The 27139-nt window shown below is 42.6% G+C and overlaps 4 protein-coding genes across 5 annotated transcripts; all 4 read right to left on the bottom strand.

The window, feature by feature from the left end:
- Positions 1-690: 690 nt before the first annotated feature.
- Positions 691-9123, bottom strand: LOC148320141 (pterin-4-alpha-carbinolamine dehydratase 2). The gene is made up of 4 exons (XM_088279234.1): positions 8927-9123; positions 8202-8333; positions 1646-1726; positions 691-1022 (listed from the first exon to the last, which is right to left on the bottom strand). Exons 1-4 carry the CDS (start codon positions 9035-9037, stop codon positions 927-929), a joined length of 420 nt encoding a protein of 139 aa, XP_088135360.1. The 5' UTR covers positions 9038-9123; the 3' UTR covers positions 691-926.
- Positions 9124-9462: 339 nt separating this feature from the next.
- Positions 9463-12331, bottom strand: txndc15 (thioredoxin domain containing 15). The gene is made up of 7 exons (XM_088279233.1): positions 12105-12331; positions 11254-11546; positions 11056-11193; positions 10601-10764; positions 9972-10102; positions 9651-9899; positions 9463-9606 (listed from the first exon to the last, which is right to left on the bottom strand). Exons 1-6 carry the CDS (start codon positions 12190-12192, stop codon positions 9703-9705), a joined length of 1011 nt encoding a protein of 336 aa, XP_088135359.1. The 5' UTR covers positions 12193-12331; the 3' UTR covers positions 9463-9606; positions 9651-9702.
- A 922-nt stretch (positions 12332-13253) lies between these two features.
- On the bottom strand, positions 13254-17474 carry c17h5orf24 (chromosome 17 C5orf24 homolog). The gene is made up of 2 exons (XM_088280469.1): positions 17161-17474; positions 13254-16027 (listed from the first exon to the last, which is right to left on the bottom strand). Exon 2 carries the CDS (start codon positions 16022-16024, stop codon positions 15410-15412), a length of 615 nt encoding a protein of 204 aa, XP_088136595.1. The 5' UTR covers positions 16025-16027; positions 17161-17474; the 3' UTR covers positions 13254-15409.
- Positions 17475-18057: 583 nt separating this feature from the next.
- Positions 18058-26829, bottom strand: ddx46 (DEAD (Asp-Glu-Ala-Asp) box polypeptide 46). Of its 2 annotated transcripts, none has more exons than XM_088280019.1 (23): positions 26696-26829; positions 26276-26452; positions 25375-25497; positions 25205-25292; positions 24917-25088; positions 24599-24846; positions 24101-24208; positions 23866-24031; positions 23672-23792; positions 23282-23457; positions 23054-23175; positions 22899-22977; positions 22203-22285; positions 21960-22124; positions 21672-21834; positions 21409-21602; positions 21157-21294; positions 20947-21096; positions 20313-20540; positions 19528-19746; positions 19077-19221; positions 18218-18291; positions 18058-18144 (listed from the first exon to the last, which is right to left on the bottom strand). In XM_088280019.1, the coding sequence occupies exons 1-23, from the start codon at positions 26710-26712 to the stop codon at positions 18097-18099; spliced, it is 3204 nt and encodes a 1067-aa protein (XP_088136145.1). In that variant the 5' UTR covers positions 26713-26829; the 3' UTR covers positions 18058-18096. The 2 variants fall into 2 exon arrangements, with proteins under 2 accessions (XP_088136145.1, XP_088136144.1); XM_088280018.1 differs by having other exon boundaries at positions 26684-26788.
- Between the last annotated feature and the right edge of the window lie 310 nt (positions 26830-27139).

Genomic DNA, 27139 nt, shown 5'->3' with positions numbered 1-27139 from the left:
GAGTGAGAAAAATACACATAGATTCAGTCAAATGAAGACATAACGTGACATTAAAATTTTAAGGAGATCAATATTTCAAAGAACACCACACAGAAAAAAAAATAATGACAGACCTTCAAAGGAAAATACAATTTTTAAAATCAAATTCATGTTTTGGGTCCTCCCCCCAAACTTGTCGCAGTCTTCTAATTTCTCATCTGTCTGGTTTTCACGTTGGTCAAAAAACAAAATCAGTGTAGAAACTCTGGACTGTTAATCTTCTTAAGAATCTATATTTAAAAAAAATAAATAAAAATGAATAAAAAAAAAGTCAGCTGAGACTTTTCAGTTTTTTTTTCCCCTCCGAGTGATGTCATTACTTGAATTTATGAACCACCTTCGTTTTCATAGGCGTGAACTCTAGCACTTTCTATGCAGCTTTGGAAGTTCTAAAAGTGCTCCATAAATAAAAGTTGAGTTGCATTTTCTGGAGGAGCTCTCTCTGGAGACGACAATTGTTGATGTGGCTTCTTCTATTTTTATTGGCCCATCTTCTTGACTCAAACAGGGCCGAGAGACAATAAAGCGCAAATCAAATCAGCCTGCCCCCCCCCCCTTCTACACTAAACCCGCAAACAAACCCTGGAAAAATGCAGGCTGAGGCGTTTGTCCGCATAGTCGCTTGAATCGGCCAAAGATTATACACACGTCTGAACTTGCATCAATTTTAATCCAGTAAAAGAAAGGCCAATTCTGATTGGCTAATAATCTGTATTAAAAATACACAAATAAAAAAAAAAAGAAAAAGCCACAAATGACTGAAAACTATCACAGATGGATGGTAATGCGTCTGCAACCACCAGCTAGCATGTCAACGCCAACGGTGATAAGAATAATCATGATAAAAATATTATTTTTAAAAATATATTTTTATATTCTTTGTTAAATTACATGGAAAGAGCAACCTTGTCAATAAACTTGGCCATCTTGACGTCTCGCTTGGACAGCCCGCCGCAGTCGTGCGTGGTCAACGTGATGTGCACCTGACACACAGACACACACACACGCACACACACACACACACAGAAAGATTTCATTGGCCAGCAACAGCATCTACAAAGACTTCATTTGGCATTTTATTTCTCACTTTAGCAAATGTATCATATACTTTTATGCTCTTCGGTCTTCTTACGTCTTTTCATATGTCTTCAAGGTTTACTAATATTGTTAACATACTTTTTGACTTCCTGTTTCTGATTTAAGAATGAACTATGTATTTTTAAATAAAATAATTACCAATTAATGAAAACAAATCAGATAATAAATGCATAAAATGTCAGATAGTTCCATTGTTGTGAATTTGCTTCATTCAGAAATGGCTTGTCGGGTTTTTAATTACATTAAAAAAAAAAAATTTAAAAAAAATTAAATTAAATCACAAAAAAATAAATTGAAATAAAATTGGCTTCATTGTCAGAGAGTTTCGAGTAATTATATTTGGATTGTTTAAATGAAAAAAATATGTTCAATCAACAAAGTATATTTGCAATGAAATAAACTTGCAACTCGTAGTGTGGTTTTATATTTTTGAGTGTGACGAATTTGTGTGGCCCTTTCATGACGCCATGACGGAAAACGTGTGTGGGCGGTGGTTGTTGCTGTCCACCTTGTTGTAAGTGTTGAACCACTCGGGGTGATGGTTCATCTTCTCGGCCTGCAGCGCCACACGCGACATGAAGCCGAATGCCTGAAACGAATCACAAAACGAAAAATTCAAGAGTTAAAAAAAACTAAAAAAAAAAACATTTTCAACAATTATTGTATTGTACTAGTCATGTTGGGACTTTTTTTCTTGTGTAAGTATAATGCAACGATACCCTTGAAAAAAAGTCTTCTCATTCAAAATATGTTTGAAAATTTCAATTTAACTTGGAACTTTGCTAACCTTGAAATATACAATTTTAAAAATACAAGTGCACTGTACATTTTGTGCATTAGTGGAAGAAACACTGTTGAGAAAGTTATTATTTTCAATGACATAAAAATACCTGAAAAACTGAAGAAAAATTTTAGAAAATATTTTTAAAAATAAGTTAATAACATTAAAAAAAATAAATGCAGTAAAAACATTTGCATTTCCATGTAACTTGACCATGACACATATTGGTGAAGGTTTTTTTTTTTTTGCAATTGGGACAGCGCTTCCTGAAAATATGCCGCTTACTTCCTGTAAAAAAGACGACGGCGGCCGCACGCACGCACGCAAGCACGCACGCTCCCTATTTGCCGTTTGGCATGTGGAGCTCTCCAATCAGGACGCATGCAGCCATTACCCTCCTTGTAATTATCTACAAAGTCCCCAGCGAAATCCCTCGTCATTGCCCACCGCGAGTAAAGCGCTGGCCGGCCCTATTTCAGAGCAATTTCCCACTGCAATCTCAATTAAGCCCCTAAACACTTCCTCCTTGCCTAATTAGATCAACTGAAAGGCCATTGTTTACATGGCCGCCCTGCGCCACCTGACATGACCAAACACCATTACTCGCACAGGAAATTGCCTTACGCGGCTTCTTTGCTTTCCAGTTTCAGTAAAAAGTCCCCGCCCCGAATCTGGAGGCGTAAGGCGACCTGGCGGCCCGAGCGTCCAATTGGTTATCAAGCCCGGCCGATCAATTGAAGTAATTGGCATATTCCTGCAACTTGACCCGGCTGCCACCAATTTGACGTCCGAGGGGCTCTGCTTTTTGTCGGCGTGGTGTCAGCTGTTGTCCTCGCTCAACTTGGACGAGCCCATCGCATTGAGTGCTTCGTCGAAGACTTGTTCGCTTCTTCGAAATATTTTAAATTTAAACTGATTATCACATATAATAATACATACATATGTTCCATTCATACTCTACTAACAGCCACATTTTTTTCGTCATTATGAAAGCTTATCATATTACAATATATACATTAGTTGCAATTACAAGTCATAAAGAAGTAATTTGTTTCAAAACCAGCTCAATCATCAACACAGAAACAATTTAGCCAAGCTACGGCCCACGTTAGCCTTTGCGAAACTGCTGACAGTATTACTACATCGCATTACAAACAGCTTTCGCCTATTTTGATCATTGTAAAAAAAAAATAAAAAATCTACAAAAATTATGGCAATTATAGTGTGCATTTGACAGGAAAATTCATTTACTTCAAAGGCGGCAGATAGCTAACTTGTCGACAAATACAATACTTTCCAGAGTATGTTGTATTTTGATCACAGAGTTGACTTGTTGAAAAAAAATTGTCATGATTATGTAAAAAATAATATTTTTGGATGAGGTCATTGCGATTTGTGTCAAAGGTAGCAGCTAGCTAGCTTGGAGACACAAAGCAATTCCACATCATGACGCTCAGCTTTAGCAAATCCGCTAACATAATTAGCACTTGGGACTAACATTTTGACCATTATTACCTCATTTTAGGCATAGCTAGACGTGACAGATTGGAAACATTATTATGATTAAGAAAAAAAAAATGAGGTCATGAGCTTTTCCAAGTGGAGCAAACATTGTGGTAGGTGAGCACACAGCTCAAGTTTAGAAGAGAGTAGAATGCGAAACAAAAGAAGAAGTGGGATGCAACATGAACCCTGCGAAGAAGTAGATCTGGGTGACAGAAATGAAGGTGGGGTTGTCTAAGGCGGGTAGAGGGGGGTTGATGTGGGTGGGGGTCCACTAATCCCAAAGTACAAATGATTGGGAATTGAATGTCCAGAGAGGCCGCCAGACATTGGCCTTCTCCCTCAGGGGCAGTAACGGGAGTGGCAGGACACAATGGTGGCGGCCAAGTGGTGGTTGGGTGGGGGTGGAGGGGGTCAGTACGCTAACGGCCCCCCACTTGGACACGGACCATGTCAACGGGGGTCAAGGACTCAGCCCATCAATGCTTTGTCTGCCCGGCAATTTTGGCCAATCAGCAAAATTTGATGGGCGAAAACTCTACACTCATGTTGTGACAAGTATCGTTCTCATAATGGGATGACGAGGAAAGTTGGAGAAGCCGCGCTAATTGCTAAGCTAACCTAACCTAAGATTGACACGGCTGACTGCATTAAATCAGAGAACATCCCAAGTTTGAACAGCAAAATAGCAGGACAATTATTAAGTGTCTGCATTCTCGCCAGAACCAGAAATGACTTACAGTATCTTACACCATACGACAGAGAGGAGGGCTCTTTAAATTTATATGTATATTCATACTGTTTTAAGCCTTTATAATACCCCGCCGACTGCTCGTTGACAGCTGGAATAGGCCCCGGCGCGCCCGCGACCCTTTAGCTTTGCTTCTAGACAAGAACATATAGTTTGCTGCTATACAAAATAAGGATTTAAGAAAGAAAATGTTGATTACATAACAAAAAAATTGCTATATTGTCATATTTGTGAATTGAATCAGGTGCCTGCAAAAAAACAAAAATTCCTCAAATGAAATCACTGATTAGCAAAATTGGTCCGCAACCAATTGCATTTTCTTTAAAAAAAATTTGGAGCCTTGTGGCACATGTCGATAGCCGACCATTCACGCCGTCACCGATTGGGAACGTACCCTAATGACATCATTTCAGCCAATCAGAAACCTGAAGAAAGGTGCACAAAACACCGGTTTGCCACCCCCATTCTGGCGGCGGAGCTGTCAAAGTCCGCTAATTTGATGTGACGCTCCGCAGGCCCCCACCTACAATAATCAGAACCACACCAGTCGCCCCGCTAAACCCCCACTCCCTCCCCATCGGCTATTTTGCAGCTATTATGGCGTGATTGTCACACAACACGGGATGAGACGCTCCGACCGCGGCCGCCGCCTGGAAGGAACACATGTCTGTTATTTACAGATCGGCTTTCCGCCGCCGCGCCGTCCAAAAGGGGGCTTAAGACGAGCGCCCGCTCTGCCTTGCCAGGACTAAGTGCATGCAGATTGCGCCTCGCCTCTCGCCGGGCCGTGCGTACACACGCGCACGAACACACACTCTTGTCAGGACGCCAATCAAGCACCCGACGGTTAGTGCGTGGCCACGCCCCCACTTTGGAAGGACTCGAACAGCGGCGGCCAATGAGGCCGATTGTGGGGGCCGCGCCTCTTACGTCTCATTTGTCCTTCCAGAAGCTTCCAGCTGGCGCAGCCGGCGTGACCTCAGCCAAGGCCTGAGTGTTAACAAAAGTCTAGATTCTCCTTCTGCTTGTTAACTCGCAGGCGATTTCCTGATTCACGAAGGATGACGGAAAGATGGTGTTCGTCAGGGCAACTTTTGAACGTCTTCTCTTAGTGCACAAGTGGTCTCGCGAACTCTAAATGCCTGCTTTGAACCAACATGGATGAGTTACTGTTCACTTTTTTTCATGCGTCCTTTAATGATAGACGTATTGACCAAATTTGGAGTCCATCAATGAAACTGGTGTGAGGGGGGGGGGGGTCTAAACTTTCCAAGGGGGGCTACTAAACAAATTCACCCAAAAATGCCAACTGACCCACTTCCTGTTCAATTTTCGGCACACGCTCGAGACTTTTCCGTGCATCTTGACCTGATGCGTGCATCAACCCTATGTCATGTCCATGTGGGAAATCTGTGTCGGAGGCTGAATTTATCTAACTTTCCAGGGGAATACGAAAGGAATTTCTTCAAATTGGGCTTAAGACTTTTTTGTGCATTCTGTTTTGATAGACACATCCACCCAATTTGGTGTCAATCAGTGAGACTGGTGTCAGTGGCTGAATTGTTCATACTTTCCAATGAAACTACGAAAGGAATTCATCCAAAATGGCTGCTTCAAACCCAAATGGCTGACTTCCTGTTCAATTTTGGGCATAGGTCCTTGGGAGACTTCGTAGTGAGCGCTGGCATAATAGACACGCCCATCCAATTTAGTGTCAGTAGTGAGATCGATGTCGGGGCTGAATTATTATTATTTTTTAACCTTCTAGGGAAGGCAAAAAAGAATTTTGAACAAAATGGCCGCTTCAGACCCAAATGGCTGACTTCCTGTTCAATTATGGGCAGAGGTCCTTGAGACTTTATCGTGCGTCCTCTCATAATATGCATGTCCACCCAATTTTTCTGTCAGTTGGTTAATTTTTTTAAACTTTTCAGGGGGTGCTCCTCAAAGAAGAAGAATTTAAGCGAGTCCAAAAATATAGGCTGGCTTTGTTGAGGAACATCAAACTGACAGCATTTCTGGCAACGATGTCATTTAAAGAAAATAAACGAAATGACGCATGTTTTTCAATACATATAGTAGAGTAATCCCCACAAATTTGCATGCAGCGTCCGTTCCAAACAAAACGGTCGCGGCCAAATACAAAGCAGATGGTCGCATCTGTAAACAACATGAGCACATAAACACACTTTTAAAAAGTAACCTGGCGCTATTCAAAAAAGACGCCATCCCGCTCCCATGTTTCCATTAGGATTGGACGCCGCCCTCTCGGGAGGTATTAGCTCCCTGCGAGTCTGATGAGAAAAAATGGGCTACTGGCGGGAGCGGACGCCCGACACTTTCCACTGCTCCAATCAAAGGGAAATCAATTTGGGGACCAGCAAGGAAATCCAGATGGAAACGCTTCACTTCTATGAGGGCAGTGCAGCTCTAACGCCCCCTAAAGGCCAACAAGAGAATTGGAACAAGGAAATGTTTGGAACGGTTTCAGAAACTCGAACCATTTGCGAGGTAATCCAGAATATAATATGGGTCCAGTGGCTATTTCTGTTTGCTTTTACACATAGAAACGTTATATTGTCTTTTTTTTCTTTGCATTTATTACATAGCGTTGCCTCCTTGTAGAAGCTCAATAATACCGCCACCATGCAATGTAATGATTATGGCTAAATAAATAAATAAATAAAATAATAAATAAAAGTGCTACCACGTGCCAAGGGTGCATTGTAGAAGAAGAATTTTGGTGTGTTTAATATATTTTGAATTGCACCTTTTTTTATTTAAGACAAAAGTCATGCAAAATGCTGGAGCAATATTTCATTGGGTTTCAATTTTTTATCTTTTTGACCGATATTACAAAATAAACTGTCTTTGACCATCTTCTGCCGTACAGATCTAAGACTGTCATGACTTTTTTCTTTTTTTGCCCATCACTAATATCACCCGTCTGTGGTTCTCTATTCTTAATGGGATGGGGGAAGCTGCGTCTGAAGGTTCTAAACTCCTGTTTTCCAAGACAATAATTCTGCCCACGGGACTTGTGGCTGAAGCTCAACTTGCCGTGTTGTGCTTCTGTGCGTCGCAGCAAAATTGGAATTGTCATTTTCCTGAGAACTTCTTTTGTTTTGTGGCCAAAATGAGGCCTCTGCATGTCTGATGAAAAATGAGTTTCACGATGAGTTTTGCCAACATTTGTCCAGACTGGGACAAACCAGGCCTGCGAAGATGGTTTTTTTTTTCTTTAAATGCTGGCCAGATGAAACTTTTTAACCAATTTGATTTGTTTGCGAAAGGAAAGGCCACCTGGCTCGTGTCAGCCTAACGCAGTGTGACGCGGCGGTAAGGGGAGAGGAGGAGGCGGTCTGCGGGGGGAGGCCAGCCCCCCACTTCAAAAGTGGGGAAGTGTAAAAAGGGCAAAAACAGCACGCTTCCCAGGGGCTAAAACAAGCGGCGGGATTAGAGGAAGTCCGCTAAGTGGCCTTGAGCACCCTCACCACATTTTATACAACTTGGGTGTTTTTTTTTCTTTTTTAACAATAGCGCTACTTTATGTCGAGTTAAATACATGTAGAATAGTATAAATAGTTCCATAAATTTAACAAGAATGACACGCAACAATCTTAATTTGGATAGTTGCCCTAAATAATAAGCATATGCCATTTTACTGATTTTAGAAAATAATTGTATTAGTTTCTCTAAAGGAACTCTCCTGATGGCATTTCTAAGAATTATTCACAGTTTTGCAATAGGGTTTAAATCAGGTGATGATTGTGGCCACGCAAATCTCAAAGTTTTTAAAATTCCCTTTTTTTAACGTACCTTTTCTGAAAGCATCACCCTTTAAAATATTATGTCAATCAATTGGAGTTTATTGAAGGAGGAACCCAAATTCCAGCCATTACGACACACTCAATTTTTGATAGCTACTCTTAACTATGTATCCGAATTTATAAGACGTATATGTTTGGGTACCAAAACCGATGAGTGTAATTTTTGTTGTAACATTTTCTTTTAATTTTGTGAACTCACCTGGTTGAAGGTTTTAAAGTGAAGCTCCTTGTAGATGGCATCACGGTCTTCCACCTCCATCCAGCCCGTGGCCCTCAAATCCATCACATGCTGGTCCCGATCAGCCGGAGCAAGCCAATGGGAGTCAGAAGACTCCACCAAAAATGCATTTTAACAAATTTTGATGTTTAAATAGCACACATTTCCGTAAATAAACAGTTTAAAAAGAAAGATGCTTAGTGTGTGAGATGCCCGCTGGAGCCACTAGATGGCAGTGCAACGCCATGGTAACCGACACGGCTCGCAGCCTGGGACCCACGAAGAAATGACAATAAATTAAATTATAAAATTATATTTTTAAATATATATATATGTATTTTATGGTTTTATCGTCAATTCAGCGTCGTAAAGTTGTGACAAAAAGACTTGCGACTTGGAATAGAAATAAACACGACACAAGACAATGGTACATTTTACACAGGAAACAAATAAGTTGAAATTTTTCAGATAAATGACCTCATACTTTAGCCGATATAAGCGACAATTTAGGTAATTCCCGAGATTAGTCTCGGATTGTATTTCATCGCAGTACTTTCCGACCGCACACGTTTATTTCAACGCCTTTCACCGACTGGGCCAGGTGGATGTAATACGTCACAGCACGGCCACGCGGGTGCCGATTTATCGCTAATTCAAAACAAACGCGCGACGTGACTATTTATTATTCATTTGTATTATTTACTCACCATTTTAGTAGAGTATTTCCTAGAGATATGAGCCAGATTGGGGCCGCTGAGCCTGAGCACATTGCGGGGCCAAAGGCTGCTGACTGCCCGGCTAAATATTAACCAGGACATGCTGTGGCGTTTCGTGGGTTGTTGCCGTTGTTATTGTCCCCCTCCCACTCGTGAACTGATTCAGTCCCCTCACAACAACGTCACACACACTACTTAAGTCCTCACTGGGGCTGTTCACGTCACTGCCTGATCAAAATGACCTCTTTCTTCATGGCAGCTGACTTGAAGTTGTGAAACATTTATTACCTTCCGTGTCAGCAAATATATCAGAAAAAACAGTACTGATTGTTCAACACTGTATCACTTAAAAAAAAAATTGGCTTGTAATTTTGTAAAATCTCATTTGACTTGAAAAATATTTGTGATGTGGACTTCAATGAAGAGTGATGTTTCCGCTCCAAGTGTCTTGGAAAATGGAATAAATGTTAAACATTTTCAATATTAAATGAGCTACCACCCTTCCCCGCACTGAAGTACACCGCAAGAACACTGTGACCACATACATTTAATTATATTTTCTCATCATATGTGCCGTCGCTTTAGATGTTAAAAGTTGGTACATGTGTGCAAGTCACTTGCTTGAATGCGTTTTTTCTTTTTTTTACTCCACCTGTCACACCAAGTCTCATAAACTTGCAAAGCTGCCTCACCGCAGAGTCTTTAATAGAAACATTCTCCATGAACGCTTGTGAAAAACGGGCTGTGCATCGAGTCCAGCGTTTGTGTCAGTCCTGATGTTCGTGCTCGTGTCCTGGGATGAGCCAGCGGATGCTGTCGGTGCGCAGGATCCCGTAGGCGGTGAAGCCGACGATGAAGAGCACCGAGAAGACCAGCAGCCAGTCGACACCCGCGACGGGCACGGCGGCCAGCGGGCCAAGCCGGTCGGCAGCAGTCACGTTCCTCTCCGGTCCCGCCTCCAATCCTTGGAAACAAGTGCGCGTTGGTTGGCACAGTTAATTTTTTCACATGGATTTTGTTCTGGTTTGGCATTCACCAGTCTGGTTGGTGATGAAAGAGGCCAGCGTGTCCAGGGTTCTCTCCGAGTGGTTGAAGCGAGCCATGGGCTTGGCCCCTTGGAAGAGGAGGATGTTGGGCACCGCCACCGTCCCAAAACGCGTCGACAAGCTGGCAAAAACCATAGAGAGACTTTTGACCTCATTGTTCGTTTGTTTGAGGGTTGGATAGCAAATATATATATATATATATATATATATATTTTTTTTTTTTTTTTTGGGGGGGGGGGGGCGGGGTTCACCAGATTATTAAACCTTTACTGAAGCCATTTAAAGGAATACACAGACGCCTCCACTAGGTGGTAGTCATACTTTTACAAACTCACTCACAGTTACACACGCTTGAACGACTGCACACACACTCTCTCTCTAACTCTCATGCACTCACCTCCTTCTTTCATTCACACTCTTAATCAAACTTCAGCAAAAACTCTCACAATCTCACTTTATTCTCACACTAAACCACTCAGTCACTTCCACACTCACGCACGAACTCTCACACTGTCACTGTCTCTCACTCACTCGCTTCTCTTTTACACAGTCTTGTCCATGCAGCGTTCTCGTCAACACTGAAGACACGCGCATGGATATCCAAGACGGTGGCGGTCACCTGCTGTGCTGCGAGGCATCCAGTGCCAGGAAGTGCACGGCGGGAAAGACCCGAGGCAGAGCATTGAAGTGCGGCGCCAGGCCGGCCGAGAACTGGCACCAGGCCGTAAAGAAGAGCACCACGGAGCACTCACTGCCGTTGATGTTCAGGAAATCCATCAGGTCCTGAGGTGAACACCAACGTTACTCTTTAGGAAAATAGCGACCCACTACTGGCGGGCAGGCCTTTACTTAATACCACCCACATGATCTCTGGGGTTTGTTTGTTCTTTCCAACTCAAAAAGATTCCTTTTTTTTTTAATATATATATATTGTTGTGCAGGTTAAACGGTGGTCTAATTTTTTTTTTGTTAGAAATCATCCAAACCTGGCATTTGAGGGTGTGTGGACTTTTTATAACTACCACATCTCCTTCACTGAAAAGTGATCCCGATTGTGCGGTTAAGGTGTGTCACCTGCGATGCGTTGAGGACGTTAACGGCCAAGGTGTCCACACCGCTGACATTCCTCTGGTCGCAGTTAACCTTGAAGGTCTTAGTGGCTTCGGCGTTCTTCTCCTCGGTGCCGGCAGCGCGGACCATTTCCAACGTCACCTAAGCTACCGTGAGCATCAAAACACGGCCACATGTACGAGCAAGGATGCCTTGTCTTACCTGCTGGGACCCCTCGGCATCCTCGTCTTCGGCACCCGTAGCGGGACACTCTGCTCCGTCGTCACACGGTGGTGAGAAGCCCGACTGGAAGTCTCTGACGTTTTTGGGAAAGAGAGACTCCATGTCGGACGGATCGATGGTGGACTCGCTGCTCATCACGGCGTCTGCCATCTCGGCAGTCTTGAACTGGCGCTTGAGAAACCTCGGATCCTCATCTTCCGCAAATTCGGGGACGCCCTCAGAGTGCGACGTCGCTACCCCTTCCTCTTCGGACAGTGTCGACTCATCATTCTCTGAGGAAAAGAATATAACGATCAAAGGGTCATGGTATAGGTCCCTTTGCCACCATTGGATTTTGGGTGGATGTCAATTATTCACAGATTTTCATGATTCCCAGCAAGGCCCATTCCCTAACACCCACAAATAGTGTGGGAACACTGTATTCAAGAATTTATTTATTTTTATTGCTTTTCCAGTAATCCTTTTCCTAGTTGTGGTTCGCTATTTACAAATTTACCAATTCGGGCTTCTTTCTGTCTAAACTTCAAAATCAACTATTTGGCGATAATAGTTTGTGGTACATTCACCATGTTTGAACTGTTGATATAAGCAACTACAAACATATCTAGTGGGTGTCGATTACTTGGTTATTCACAGCAGGGATTAAAACCGTTTTAGATTGTGGCAAAAATACGTGTCTCCATTATCAGTTGTAATCACTGAACTATAAACTTTGGACACGTTTGTGGAGTACTTCTTTGGGGAGAATCACGACCGTTAAATAGCCATAATAGCCATTGGAAGCGTCATGTTTTGCTAGCACGACGACTGCTAAGATAGCCGTCACTTACCGTGCGATGTCACCGGCCAAAAGCTCAACAACAAAATGAACAACAAAACACAAGACAGTTTAAAACTCGTCGAAACAACGTTCGACATGTTTTTGTAAAGAAAATAGTAAAAGTTGTGTCGCTACTTTTAGGACATGTTTGAGTCGGTGAGGTCGAAGGCTACTATTTACGAAAGCGGGCCAAATGTTCACAAGCCTGAAGGCGGACGGCTTAAAATGTAACACCGTCTCCCAGCATCCTTTTGTTGACGTACGTTCATTATTTATTTATTTTTTTCAAATTGATATGAAACAATTTGATTAAATATACCCCACCAAAATGGATGTTTGAAAATACCATATTTTTATTAGCATTGATTCAATGTGTCTTATAACTGTCCGTGCATGAATTCATTCGTAAACCAAACAAATGAGCTATAATTACCAAATCATAATAAAATGAAGATATTCTAAAGTAACCAAAAATTATAGAATTCTACTCTATAGTTTATAACCATTTTAAATTCATATGCAAGAGAAAAACAAATACTTTCAAAATCAAAATGTTTCTTTACCTACACTTAGATGATAAAACCACCAAGTGTTGTATAACTATATAAATGTTTTAATATATAACATACAATTCAAAAGTATGAAAGGTAAAATCATAAAACTGTTACACAACAATTTAGAAAATTTTATTTGAACATTATTATTATGCTTTGGCTTCCAGCTGAGCTTCTTCATCACAACAGATCGATACAGCGTCCGCATCACCGATCCGCCTGTCAATCACCCGCACCATCTTGCTGTCACTTGTGAACAAGACCCCAAGATACTTGAACTTCTCCACTTGGTGCAGGATCTCATCCCCGACCTGGAGCGGGCACACCAACCTTTTCCGATTGAGGACTATGGTCTCCGATTTGGAGGTGCTGATTTTCATCCCACCGCTTTACACTCGGCACACTCCTTCCCATTTGAACTCAATTTCGGAATTTTGGGGGGATTTATTATTTATTTTTCAAACATGGCTTTCCATCATTTCATGTGGCATTTTTAAAATTCCAAATATTCCTGAATTATGTTATTGTCAAATGTTTACATATAGGGAGCATAAGCAATTAAAAATGCTGTGTTGCATAAAGGAAGGGGCAAAAAAAAACAAACGTCACTTTTATCTTTATTGCACAACTCTTGGACATTCCACAACAACCATGCAGGAGTAAAATGAACGACAATATATACAAAGTTTTTTTTTTCTTTTTGTTTTGTTTCACACGTGTCACCTTTCAAACATAACCTTGTAGGCATAATTTACAATTCTTGATGCTAAACAGATGACGGCGGCGACAAAAAAATGACTTCAAATCAAGCACAGTTCATCCACGTCAACGTTTCCCAATGTCTCTAATGACCAAAATGAGCTGACGTTTCAGTTTAAGGGGGCATTAGAAAGTGATAACAGAAAGCCAACAGCCACTGTCTTGCACCTTTCGTCTTAACGAGTCTGAACAACATTACATTAGACCTGGAAGACTTCTGTTGACTTTATCCATGCATGAAAATGACATTCGAGCTCACGTCCTTTTGTTCACAAGGCATGAAAACCAGCGGTGGGTGGACTACCTTTCTACTAAGTCCTCCGAATATAAGAAAACAGGAATGTTTATCATTACAATATATACAGGTGCATCTGAATAAATTAAAATATCATGGGAGATAGTTACCAGAAACAAAGAGTAAAATATTTCACAATTAAAAACGAATATATAATTTGGGTGATAAATCGCTAACTTTGAATAAAAAAGAAAAAAAATTGAAATAATTTTTGATAGAGAAATCCGGCACAGATGTTCCTGTCAAAAGCATTGTCTTAACAATCTTCCAATTTTACCTATTCAACTAATCCTTTCCCCCTACCATCTTATTTGTTAGATGTGATGCAATTGTAAGAATTTGTGGCTTCAACCTGACATTTGATAACCACTTGTGATCAGATGGCATACTGTAATCTGCATCTTCCAAAATATGCCTACAGAAACGTTACATACATTTCAAATATTAGGGAAAAAAAAGAAGGAAGGAAAAACAATTTTAACATGAGGAACATTTACAAAGTGTTTTTACAGCCAATTTATTAGGTACCTCTGTACCTAATAAAACAACATGAATGTAATCATACGTAGCCGTAAGTGCTTTTCGTGTTGCTGTTGTCACCCTAAAAACACCGGTGCTGAAATGAATGACATCCGTAATATTCTTTGGTCCAGGCGAGTCACACACACGCACACGGTATAAACCTTTATCGAAACATGAGTGCAATATTCCTGCTACCTCGAATGAAAGGTGGGACAGTACAAGACGTGACCAGATTATTGCTTGACCAACGTGACCGGGATAAAAGAAAAATTGAATTAAAAAAGAAACATTCAGGGATTATAAATAATACATGAATAGCGAACATTACTTTTATGACCACATAATTCCTTGAAATTTTGTGAGGGAAAAACATGTTAAAAGTGCAGAAAAGCACAATGGCGGACGAACGGGCAGAAAAATATTTGTATACTGTAAACGCATATGGATCGGTATACTTTTTGGAAATTATATTTGTGTTACGTATCGAGCTTGGTATTTCTCAATATATGTGTTCTTACGTGTTTGACTTTTTTGGAAAGTGTGTTTAGCTACCTAAAAAACAAAAGTGCCCTAAATTCTATAGAAACATGCCTAGAGAGTTTTTGAATAGAGTATTTTTATATTGCATATTTATTTTATTGCGGGGCGGTTTGGAAGGTAACCCCCGCCACGGTGGGGGGATTACTGTAGTTTGTACCAAAGCAATATTTTTATATTAGACATGGCCATGGCTAAATAACAAAAAAAAACAAATTGTTTTTTATGTAATTAACAGTGGATAATAAAACATTTTTAAAAAATGTACATATATCAGTGGACACAACTGCAAAGGAACTCTGTATTGTTGTCACATGAACACACACTCACACCGGACCAGTTAAAAAAAATGAAAAGAGAAAAGTGCGACATGTAGCCACGCTCTTGTAACGCCCGACTGTCACTTCATGCAAATTTGGTCTTCATCATTGTCCGGACTGACAGATCCCCTTTCTTCAACATTGCCGTTTGAGTGTCCTAAACTGTTGAACGCAACATTCGTGGTGCCTTCACAAGACGTGCGTTTGCAGAAATGTCTTTTTCCTCAACTCTCCATCAGGAGTGTGTACAAATATCATTGGTGAGATAATAGAAAAGAGATGCCAAGGAAGATGATTTAAAAAAGTATTTTTTAAAAGTGTGGTTACCTCACTCCGTGGGGGTCTTGTCCTTACAGGAGGTTTCACAGAGAATCTCCTTGTGTGCCAGCGGGTACGGGAAGGCGGCCCCGCTGCACGCCGCGCCGTACGGCAGTTTGTTGAGGCGGGAGAGACCCTTGATGCTACCGGGGGGCCGCCCGGGACTCACCTTGTAGCCCGCCGCCCTGGTAGTGCCCAGCGGCCTCCCGGGGCTGGTTTTGAACCCGGCAGCGCGGGTGGTGCCTAACGGTCGTCCTGTGCTGGTCCGGTAGCCAGCCAGCTTGGTGGTGCCCAGCGGGCGCCCACGCCGCCCCGTCTTCCCGGCGCCTTTGGTCTTCTTCTTACCGCTGTCCGCCGCCGGGTCACCGCTTTTGGCAGCGGGGAGCTTGGCGGGGCCCAGAACATCCTGTCGGGGGCATGGCATGGGTTTAAGCCCGGGGCCCTGTGGTGCCATGGAGGCAAGAGTCATTTGAACGGACGAAGGCGGCGGTGGAGGAGGCGGGTAGAACTTGTTAGGCTGCGTCGGGCACAGGTCAAAGTGCGTGGCGGGGAGGTGGGTGTCCTCGGCCAGGCACGACGGCCGGGTGTTCATGCAGAAGTCGCTGCTCGTCATCTGGCGCATCATATTCTGTGAGGGGGCAGGATAGATGGTTAGATGGGCATGATTCAATGAAAACATTTTTATAATGAGTATTTAGTCCATCATGAGGAATGTTTGTCTGAATTATTCATATTGTTGATTTAAAGCAATGGGTTGCTCATTATAAGCAGAAGATGACATCCGGCTTGCTGCCTAAACTTGTGGTAAAAAGGAAAATTGAAAACAAAAAAAAAGTGTTTTTTGTGGGATATAATAGTTTTAGAAAACATACATTGCTGATGATAGTATAAAAAAGTGGCACATACTCACATACGTCCTCTGGGATGAATCGACTCAAATGACTTCAACGCACTTCTACGTGAATTACTAAATGTTTCACTTATGGACATTCATTCCACATTCTCTGCCATTCGCACTGCATGTTTGTATGGCTAACATGCAAATTGACAAATGCTCATAGCCTATAGAAGGCTACAGACACTCATGTTGACATTCCTATACCATGTCATGCCTTACACAGTACATATCGTGTATGTTATTTGGATTAGGGTGTGGAATGAGATGGACCTCAGATGGTATATAAATATGTCAGCACGAGCTTGTAAGCACAGGCTGTGAACCAGCCATTTATAACATTTTCGGTGGTTGGCTGTGAAATTTTACGAATGAAAACTATGTGCTTTGGCTCAATAAAGATTAGTTAATATTTTTGAAAATCATGTTAATCGATATTAGGACGACAGAAAAAAAATCATCCGTTTTTTTCTTTACGTTTTGTGCCAGCACTTTCGACATTAAACAGCATAGTGGGACATAATGGGCTTCTTGAACATTTTAGCAGCAACATAAACAAGCAAAGTGAGCGATGGGTATATCGGGAGGCGTGTGTAGCGCTCTGTTACTACTTATTTGTAGTGCGTGGGTGACACTCATTCACAAAAAAACAAAATATAAAAAAAATTAAAAATTGGAAACTCAGTGTCCGCCGCTCTCGCTTACGGTTCTATCTTTTTGTGTGCCACGAAACTGCGAGTAGTGCATGTTTTCTTCTTTTTTTTACAGGCATTAGCATCGATGCTAAAATTTTAAAACGGAGATCTAAATAATAAAACAATCACCGTCTTAACAATAACCGTTTGTTTTAAGGATGACATTGTTACCTTGGCTTAACGGTCGTCTGGTGTCGGGGCAGAAAGAGTTAGTAACAACAATATTAATTAAATAAATATTTTTCATCCCTCAGAGAGCAAACGGGTTAATTTTTGCCCCTTCACAACATCGCTTTCTTCTTCTTGCCTCTCCGGGGGTTGCGGGCGCCAGTCACCGCATCGCGCGGCCTTGTTTTCAAACGCCAACACTTGAACTGTGCCTTAAAAAAAGCGCCTATATTATATTTTTGATCTTCTAGCTCCCTGGATTTTATACCAGAAACGCAGCCATTTCCCATAAAAAATTAATAAGCAGCGAGAGTGATGTCAAGTGCGCATGCGCAAAACGGAGACCCTCGGAAGGAGTCTCTGCTTGCCTACCCCCCTCCTCATCCTTCCCCACAGTCGATGCCGTTTCATTTGCCCACTAAAGTCAATGTTTGTCAAATATTAACATTTAAGAAACAGCCGTTGCCCCCAAATAAACCATTTTGTTCACCTGTTATTATGTGACGATTTATTTCGATTGCAAAGCGAGTTTTAAACGCCTATATTAACCCCAGTGTAGCCCACTACTGATGAATAATATACAAAGTAGACTATTAAATAATGTAAAATGCAGACTGCATTGCAGCCACACATTAATACAAATGAATGAAGGGGGGAGGACGCTGGCACCAACATTATGATTTATTAAAAGGGGGCGGGACATTTAAAAAATAAATCCTTACTTAAATGATTGCCTTTGTTTTATACAAAAAAGGTGACGCTAATGGAAAACCAGTGGAAGGATTCAGTAAGGCCTTGTGGATTTGGAGTTAAGAGATATCTATCTATCTATCTATCTTTTACAACACTGAAAAACCTGCAAAAACAGAAGCGGGGAAGAAAGCTTTATCGAGAAACAAAAAAATTAAAAAATATTTATTGATGAAAAGCAAGTGTCCATTACAACACTTTGTATCGTCCTTTGCTGGTCGGCTGGTAGGAGTTTTGCTGCAAGAGAAAATGTTTTTAATGAATAAATGTTCACGAAATCCACTATATTATTTATGAAAATGCTACTTACTAATCTGATGAGTTCTTCCTTGATAAGACGTGTGATTTCCGTTTTGGCTTTCGTCACTGCAAGTTCATTTGCGCCTAGAAATGAACCACAATTTAGAATATACAAGATCTCTGACATGTTGAAGGCAGTAATCTGATTTTAGTGAAACACATTTCCCTCCCGAGTTGTACAGGTGAGGCAAGGTGACCTATTTGCGGCTTGGAACCACATACCTTGAGTGAAATATTTTCAACATATGAATAAATTCCAGCTCATGCGACATGAAAATGGTTGCTGTCTAACGACTAAATTTTGTAACTAATTAATCACAATAAAATTTCCATGAATAATTTCGATTAATTTTCAAATTTTTTTATGACATTTTTTTTTAAGTCAATCAAACTCAGTTAAAATATTTAACTAAGTTCAAAACATGCAAATGATTCTCCAGAGTTAACGCTTTAATTTTGACAGCTCTAATTTTGACATAACTATCAATGGCAGTGAATGAGTTTTGAGAGAAAAAGCCTTTCATGAGAATAAAGTACCACTTTTGAAATAAAAAAAATAGACGCAGACACATGAAAATGGAGTCAGAGGATGTTTTTCAGAGAGTCATTTTTTTGTGAAAAAGTGATCTGTATGAGTAAAAAGGCGAAATATTTTTTTGGGGGGGATATTTGAGTGAAAAAAGGGCACTACTGCTGACTCAAAAAATGGGAAAACGATTGCACTAAAGTCTTCTGTTTCTGCAACACATTAGCAGGGACATCTTTTGAACTACAAGAAACCGCAACAAAAAACAAAACTAATTTATAAGAGTTAATGAGAGTTAAACATGGACTAGTTGCACAGCCGGAGGTAAAGGACAAATACGCACTTTCAATGGCCAGGTAGATTTTGCGCTCTCCCTCCTTGGGCTCCTTGCCAGGAGGGAAGTAGGTCCCTCTGATGGTGATGGCAGCCTCCGAGTACTCGCCAATCCTCTGCAGGGCTTCCTTGGACGTCACCTTCCACCTGGCCGTCTGCGGAAAAGCGCAATCGGGCGGGCATATTATAGAAACGTGACAACAGTTCGGTCTCTGAGAACCCATCAAGCGTTAAAACATTAGGAGCCGTACAATTCTGAAAATGTGTCATGGTGAGCTATTCTAATTGACAAGACATCCCAGCACTGAGTTTCTTCGCCCTCTGAAAACAGGGTCAAATGAGGAATTTTGAAAAATATCCAAAATCTGAGAGCCATATTAAAAGGTAAAAAAATAATAAACAAAACATTTCCTTGAGGAATTCTCCCTAAACTGAAGAAGCAAGGCGTGCACCCGCCCGACCTGTGGGAAGTCGTTGATCTCCAGCTCCTCCTCGTAGCGCTTGACCGTCTCGGATTGCTCGGCCGCCTGCCGCTCCTCTTCCAGCTTCTCCACCGGCGTGTAGTTGAGCTTGGCGTTGATCTTCTCGGCGAGCTGCTCGGCGATGGTCTTGGCCGACACAGACGGTGTCATGATGGTGCCGCCGCGCAGGATGGCGTTGGTGGCTTGCTGCATTACGTCCTGCAAAGAAAGGGGGACATCTGCTTGCTGAGCTCAGGGAATGCAAATCACTGATTTGGAAAAATAAAGGGTTTAAAAAAAAAAAAAAAGAGAAAGAAATTACATGTTTTTAAAAGATTAGACAAGTTTTTCCAGTGAAACATAAATCATTGGTTTAAAAATAACGTTATAGAAATAGAGATGTATTGTAAATACAACACGGGGAAAAATATGGTTGCCAAAAATGATGTAACAACTTTTTGGAGGAAATAACAATCCAAATATATCATGACAGAAGACAAACATACAAAGTTGCTTTAATCATAATCTATGAAATAATTTGAATAAATCATGAAAAAAATAAACATTAATAAGCGTTTCATGTCAGGAAAAACAAAGTCAAATAATAGGGAGCGGGTAAAAAAAAAAAAAAAAGAAAGCAAATAGGCCTGGGCTAACCAGGATTGTTCCCTCCCAAAATTCTGTGAATATTTTAATTTACAAATATGCTGGGGTCTGCTGTATTTTTTTCTAAGGTTTCTTTTTATTTATTGTATGGAGATGGCTTCGCTCGTTTGAAAACATACCTGAGCTTCAGCTCCCAGATTCTTTTGGGCGTTGATCTTGAGAGCCAGCCGCTTGGCCATCTCCAGCTTCTGGATGTTTCCGGCAGACGTGGGTCCCAGCCCCGAGAGCCCGCTGACCGAGCCCGCCAACGTGCCCGTCGAGCCAGCGGCGCCCGCCGCCGCTCCAGGAGCCATCAGGTCCTTGACGCGTTTCTTTGAATTGAACATGCTCTCGATCTGCTCCTCGATCTGAAAGGGAATCGAAATATGAGGAAGCGCAGAAATGGAAAGCAGAGTAGTTGACAAATTGATCTCTGACTGGGTCCAGGCATAGATTTGTTCGCGTCTTAACTGACATTTACAATGTTAAGGAGACCCCACATGATAAGGAAAATAACTTCATAGTGTGGGGTTTACCTGAAATGGGGGACGGAGGTTGCTCAATTTTGGCCCGATTATCGATATGTGTGGAGTTGACTTTTTCAAATTTGTGTTGCTGATTTGAAAACAGCGGCATGTTACGGCAAATCAAAAAAAATATAAAATCTTAACAAACCATCAAAATTGCTCAAGTTAATCTTTTAGAGACATCTGCGCTTCTGGACACACTTTACTCAATTTCTTTTGTGTGTTCTAACACATTTGAGGTCCTCACATCCAGAGCGCCGTCTTCATCGTCAGAATCTTGCAGTCCCAGTGCCGCCTTTTGCAGCTTCTTCCTCTCGTTGGCCAGCGCATGCTCAGTCTCATCGAACTTGAAGCCTTTACCAGAGAAGCCGCTGCTGCTCTTGATGCTCTTGCCCTCCTGCAATGGAGACGCATGAAGTAAGGTGGAAAATTTCCTGGTTTATCCGCATTTATGTACCGCTTTCTGCTGGTCTTTGAAGGAGACCCATAGCTGTTCCAATTCGGAAGGGACGGGAGAGCCGGACAGCTCCAAGGCTTTGATGATGTCACCAGCGTATCGGACTTGGTCCTCCGTAATGAAGGTGTAGGCATATCCCTGGAATGAATGAGATGACATCCAAATGTTATCCGAGACAATTCCAAAGAATTTGATTTAGTGGCATTGTTTTATGCCCTGTGATTTACTGAGATTGTGTCATCGGAAACGGACCTTGTTGCCCGCTCGGCCCGTGCGTCCCGCCCTGTGCACATAGTCCTCGTAGTGGTTCGGGCAGTTGTAGTTGACCACCAGAATGAGCTGCTTGACGTCCAGGCCTCGCGCTGCCACTGATGTGGCCACCATCAGGCGGCAGGCACCGTTCTTGAAATCGTTGATGATGCTGTCGCGGTCGTACTGGTCGATGCCTGCCAAGGAAGACCACAAAGTGACGTGAGAAGAAAGTGAAAGGTGAGACGCAGGAGTGGTCGCGGTACCTCCATGCAGGGACATGCAGGGGTACGAGGCCTTCATCAGTTCTTTGAGGAGACCGTCGGCGTGCTCCTGCTTGTCCACGAAAATGATGACCGAGCCCTTCTCCTGATAGTGGCCCAGGATTTCCAGCAGCTTCAGGAACTTCTTGTCCTCCTCAATCACCAGCTGTAGGAAAAGGGGGAAAAAAATGTGTTAAAATATTAATATATATATAAATACATACACACTTTCTTTTTGACAGTTGTGAAAAATGAAGGAAACTTTGAGCATTGCACATCCTGGACACTCACCACGTGCTGTTCCACGTCTGAGCAGACCACACTGCGTCCGCCAACCTGGATCTCCAGTGGTTTGGCCAAGATCCTCCGAGCCAGTGCCTCCATGGCTCTGGGGAAGGTGGCGGAGAACATCACCGTCTGCCGGTCTGGACGAACGTTGTCCACGATACGCATGACCTAGGCGCAAGGGTCACATTGCCACAAATTGCTGAAAATTGCGCATGTAAATAGCTGTAGGGTTTATACGGCGCCCACCTGCGGCTCAAAGCCCATGTCGAACATCCGGTCCGCCTCGTCTAGGACCACGTACGTAGCTCTGCGAAGGTTGGTGACGCGACCTACACGTCAAAGTAGAGACGCATCAGGCAAGTCTGAACATCCCACACATGAAGTTCATTAATTCGGTACAACAATCAACATATGTGCCGTGAACTACTTAAAGGTGGAAAGTTTGTAAACTTTTCAAATGTGGCTCATTTTTGTCTCTCTCGTACCATCTTGGTGAGGGACCTGAAAAAGTCAGAAAACAGCCTCAAGATACAAAAAAAGAGTTGGAGCCCCATTCAAGCATTATCTGACCGTACGCCTTTTCACCTAAAGAAGGGGAAAAAACATATTGCAGATTACCTCGCATGTGTGGAAGCCACAGAACCAGCGTAAAAAGCACCTTTGCTCATTTCACTTTTCAATTATGTACACGTTTATAAACACACATTTGCAATACAGCGACACTCATGGAACATGTTTACATCTCTGTCAGTAAAAACGCGTCAGGTACGAGGGCTGAACGATCTTCAAATTTAGAAAAAAAAAATAAGAGTCTATAAAGATGTGGAGAGACATGCTTTTTAATTGGACCTCCGCAATTTACTGGAATGAATTGATTTTCTTTAGTGTCCATTGACAAAAGGTACCGGTATTTATCGATAATCAAAACATGCGAGGACTCACCACTGTTGGCGCCTAACATGTCTATCATTCTTCCCGGCGTGCACACGATGATCTCGGCCCCTCGCTTCAGCTCTGCAATCTGGCAGGAAAGGTCACAGCAACTCATGAATGTCGGAATCATTTCCAGTTGATTCATTGATCCAGCATTTTTTTACCTGTTCGCTGATACCCGTGCCCCCGTACACGCACACCACCCTGAGTCCCAGCGACTTGGAGAACTTCTTGCACTCCTTGGTGATCTGCAGGGCCAGCTCTCTGGTGGGCGTCATGATCACGGCTAAGGGAGAACAACAACACAACAGGTTTCTTCTCTCCATTTTCTACACGGCAGGTTTGAAAGAGTACAAATTTTGAAGAAAAAAAAAAAAAAGTGCATCTCTTACAGATGGGCCCCTCGGATTCCTCTAGAGGCCTCTGGTCCATGATGTGTCTGAACATGGGCAGAAGGAAGGCGATGGTTTTGCCACTGCCCGTCTTGGCGATGCCGATGAGGTCTCGACCCGACATGACGGCGGGGATGGCCTGGGCCTGGATGGGGGTGGGCTTCTCGTAGCTTTGCCTTTAATGGTTAGAGAGATTAAAATCATTCAATTCACTACAGTCGAGTAGTAGCGCAATATTACACAACTGTGGTGTCATTGCTACAAGCACGTTTCTTTCTTTTTTTTCCCCCCAGGAGAGCCCCATCCGCTGGACGGGCGGAGTCACCCATACATTTGGCCTTGATGCAAGTGGACTGTAACGCCCCCCCTCTTTTCAGCGTTGATACTAACTTCTTGAGGGCATTGAGGATCTTCATGGACACGCCGCACTGCACCCAAGTCTTGATGGGCTTGGGACAGCCTTTCCCCTTCACCGTAATTCCTTCCAATTCCATCCGGTAGGTGATCACCTCTAGAACAGATCACCAACGCGTTAGAATCATTCTGTACCAAAACTTCAAACGGACGTTCTGACATGTACGGACCCTCGGGGGACATTCTGGCCAGATCGGGCACCTCCACGTAGAAGTTTTTGCGGTAGGGCTCGTACTGTATCTTGCCGTGGTCAACGGGCTCCAGGATCTTCCTCTGCTTCGTCTGAAAGCCCGTCAGCGCCGTCTGCAAGTCAACTTCCTCCTCCTCCGACGAGTACTGCATGACGCATTGGAAACATTATTTAAGTTTCTGGAACGCACCGCCTGCACAAAAATGCCACTTTACCTCCATGGCATCCTGGTCGTTCTCCATCAGCTCGCCCTTCTTCTTGTGAGTGTGAGGTCCTTTTTTGGTTTTAACCACTGTCACCACTTTGGTTACTGTTGCCCCCTTCTGTTGATAACGATAATTAAATAACTCAAGCAGCGAGAAGCAAGCCTTTAAACACTTTCAATGAGAATACTCCAAATGTTAAAACTTTGACTGCATTAGATGGTCTAGGCAAACAAAAAATCTGAACTTTCCAGAAGGCATTAACTGAAGAAAAATGGCCCAAAATGACTCCTTCAAATCCAAATGGCTGATTTCCTGTTCGGTTTGCAGCAGGGCCCTTCAGACCTTTTCATGCATCTTTTTGTCATCGGCATGATCACCTAATTTGGTGTCAATATTGGACTTAGGGGCTGAATTTTTCAAACTTCCAAAGTGAGCTAATGGAGGAATTTGAGCCAAAATGTCTGACTTCCTGTTCAATTTGGTTCATTTTTCTAAACTTCCACCTACCTTGTCGTTTCCTTTGACGCCTCCCATGTTGAACTTCTTCACCTCCTGCTTCACCTCCTCCATGTAGGCATCCAGCGGGTCGATGTCGTCTTCCTCATCCTGCTTCTCGGCGGTGGCGTCCGGGTCCGTCACGCCTTCGTCCATCTTCTCCTCCTTGGCCTCGCCCTCCTTGACCTCCCCTTTGCCATCGCCGTCCTCCTCGTCATCATCGTCCGCCTCCATCGGGACGGGCAAGTCCTCGTCATCGTCTGCAATGAGGACGTCCGTGTTGAGAGGCGACAAAGTGTTAGGCGTGCGTTGTGTGTTGAGAGCGCTCACCGTCGTCGTCTTCGAGGCTCCACTTCTTGCCCTGCTTCATCTCCTCCAGCTCCTTCTTGATCTCGCCGATGTTTTCGATAGCCTTCTTGCGCTGCTCCTCCCGCCACTTCTCCACGCGCTCCTTCCGCTTTCTCATCTCCTCCTCTAGCTTATTCTGGTCAAAGTCCTGCGGCTGTGGGCGCACGAGTCCACGGTTGTCATACTTGTTCTGTAGGGCTGCAGCTATTGAATATTTGTAGACTGAAATGTTCTTTGTGACCGCTAAAGCTGTTTTTTCACAAAACTTACATCCTCAACTTTCTCCTCCTCCTTTTCCTCCTTGATTTTCTTCTTGTCCGATACAACATCAAGGTTTTCTTTCTCTTTGCTCTTCGACCTGCAAAGAAGAAGGGGGGGGGGACTAAATTAGAGCTTGCCAAAGTATGACGCAAATATATTTGGTGGGGAAGAAGCCTGACTTTTCATCAGTTTTTCTGCTTTTGTTGGGGCTAGCTGAGCGCGACCTCTTGGCTCGGCCTCGACTGCCCGACCTCTTGCGTTCTCGGCTTCTGGACCTCCTCCTTTCCCTGCTCCTGGAGCGTCTGCACAGAAAAAGAATGAGGACACTTTATGGGAAAGTATTATTTTCATTAACTTGTATGCAGATTTTGTTTCTCTGGGAGGGCTGCCGATTCATTAAGTGTGAAAATAACCAAGTAAATATTTTGTGAGCTGCCTATTGTTAAAATGCGTCATAATTTTTCCAATTGGCTGTGTTTGTTGTTTCCACTGCATGCACCACACACATTGATTGAAAAGTTATAAGGAAAGTTGGTGATGAAGTGCTGTGCAAATTTATTAAAATGTAATCAACTCTTTTCAGGTGTTCACTGTTTGGGGGTGTGTATGGTACTATTTGTCAATGGTGATTTTGCACAAGTGCCGCTCATTTGCAGTCTGAACAAGGGAGGCTGCTATAACATTGTTTATAATACTTTCCTCTTTAGCCAACAAACTAAAAAAAAACACTGACTGTATTTCAAGCTTGATAACGAGAATTTCTCTCCTCCCGCCTGTGTTGTTTAATCATTTTGATATGGACGTATGTTCCTTAACTCAATAAAGATTGCAAAACAGAACTTTCGCAATTAGGTGCATTTGTAGAAGAATGGAGGGATTGTTGGTTGATGACATGAGTGGCGAATTCAAACGTCTATCATTGAAATTCTGCTTTGGCTTGTAATATTTTGAAATTTCTGATTATTTATTAGTCATTGTTTGACCTATTCATGAATTCATTTTTTATTTCTAATTTTATTTCATTTTTTTTTAAATATGTTGCAAATAAAGAATCAATTTGCAGGTGACCTTTGGACTCACCTGGCTCGCTTTCTGTCTCGCGAACGGGATCGGGAGCGAGACCTGCGTCTGTCTCGGCTGCGCGACCTCTCCCTCCGGCTTCGGTCCCGGTCGTCCTTCTTGGAGCGCTTGTCCGGAGAGCGACTCCTCGAGCGGCTACCGGACCGCCGCGGAGACGCCGAGCGCTTCCTGTAATGCCTAAACAACAACAGAAACATATGGGTTTCATGACTAACGTGTAAACCAGCCTGTGAAAATTGTGCTGGTTGATATGCGAGCGAAACTTGGCGGGCAATGTCTGCTTGTGGTAATGACGCCACAACGGCGTGAATAGCATGCTAACATTAGCTTTCTCAATGGTCTCGTTAAAGAGCGGCGCGGGACTATTCCAAATAACTTAGAGAAAAAGATGAAAAAAATGAAACACACTTTCGTACGTACCGCGACTCGCGACCCATTGTAACGTGCTAAAACAAGTCCAATGAGTTGCCAACAAGTGTTTGACGTCGATGCGGCGCCTTCCCGGAAGTTCTGTTCAAGTCTGTTACGCTACTAAAGTGCGACACCGGTTTTGGAAACAATGCACCCTCACTGTGAAGGGTGCCACCAAGAGGCGAGTGATATTTTTTGTATGTACATTATTCATTTATCTCATCAAAAGAGTTAATGTACTTCAAAAATGTTAAATATGTTGCAGTATGTTACACATACATTCAATATTTTATAAAAAAAAAATCGAATAAAATTATCATAAAGTAAGAGCGTAAATGATTGATTCCTTTAAAATTATCTATTTTATATAAAATACCAGATTAGTAAAAGAATAAATGTTATAAATATATATTAAATAATTTGCTCCATCAAAGTTTGTATTTAGTGCTAAGA

This window comes from Idiotropiscis lumnitzeri, chromosome 17 (genome assembly GCF_059441095.1).
Source record: "Idiotropiscis lumnitzeri isolate Australia: NSW breed Sydney's pygmy pipehorse chromosome 17, RoL_Ilum_1.0, whole genome shotgun sequence".
Taxonomy (NCBI): Eukaryota; Metazoa; Chordata; class Actinopteri; order Syngnathiformes; family Syngnathidae; genus Idiotropiscis; species Idiotropiscis lumnitzeri.
Note: the sequence above shows the minus strand (reverse complement) of the source record. Positions and strands in the feature narration are given on the sequence as shown.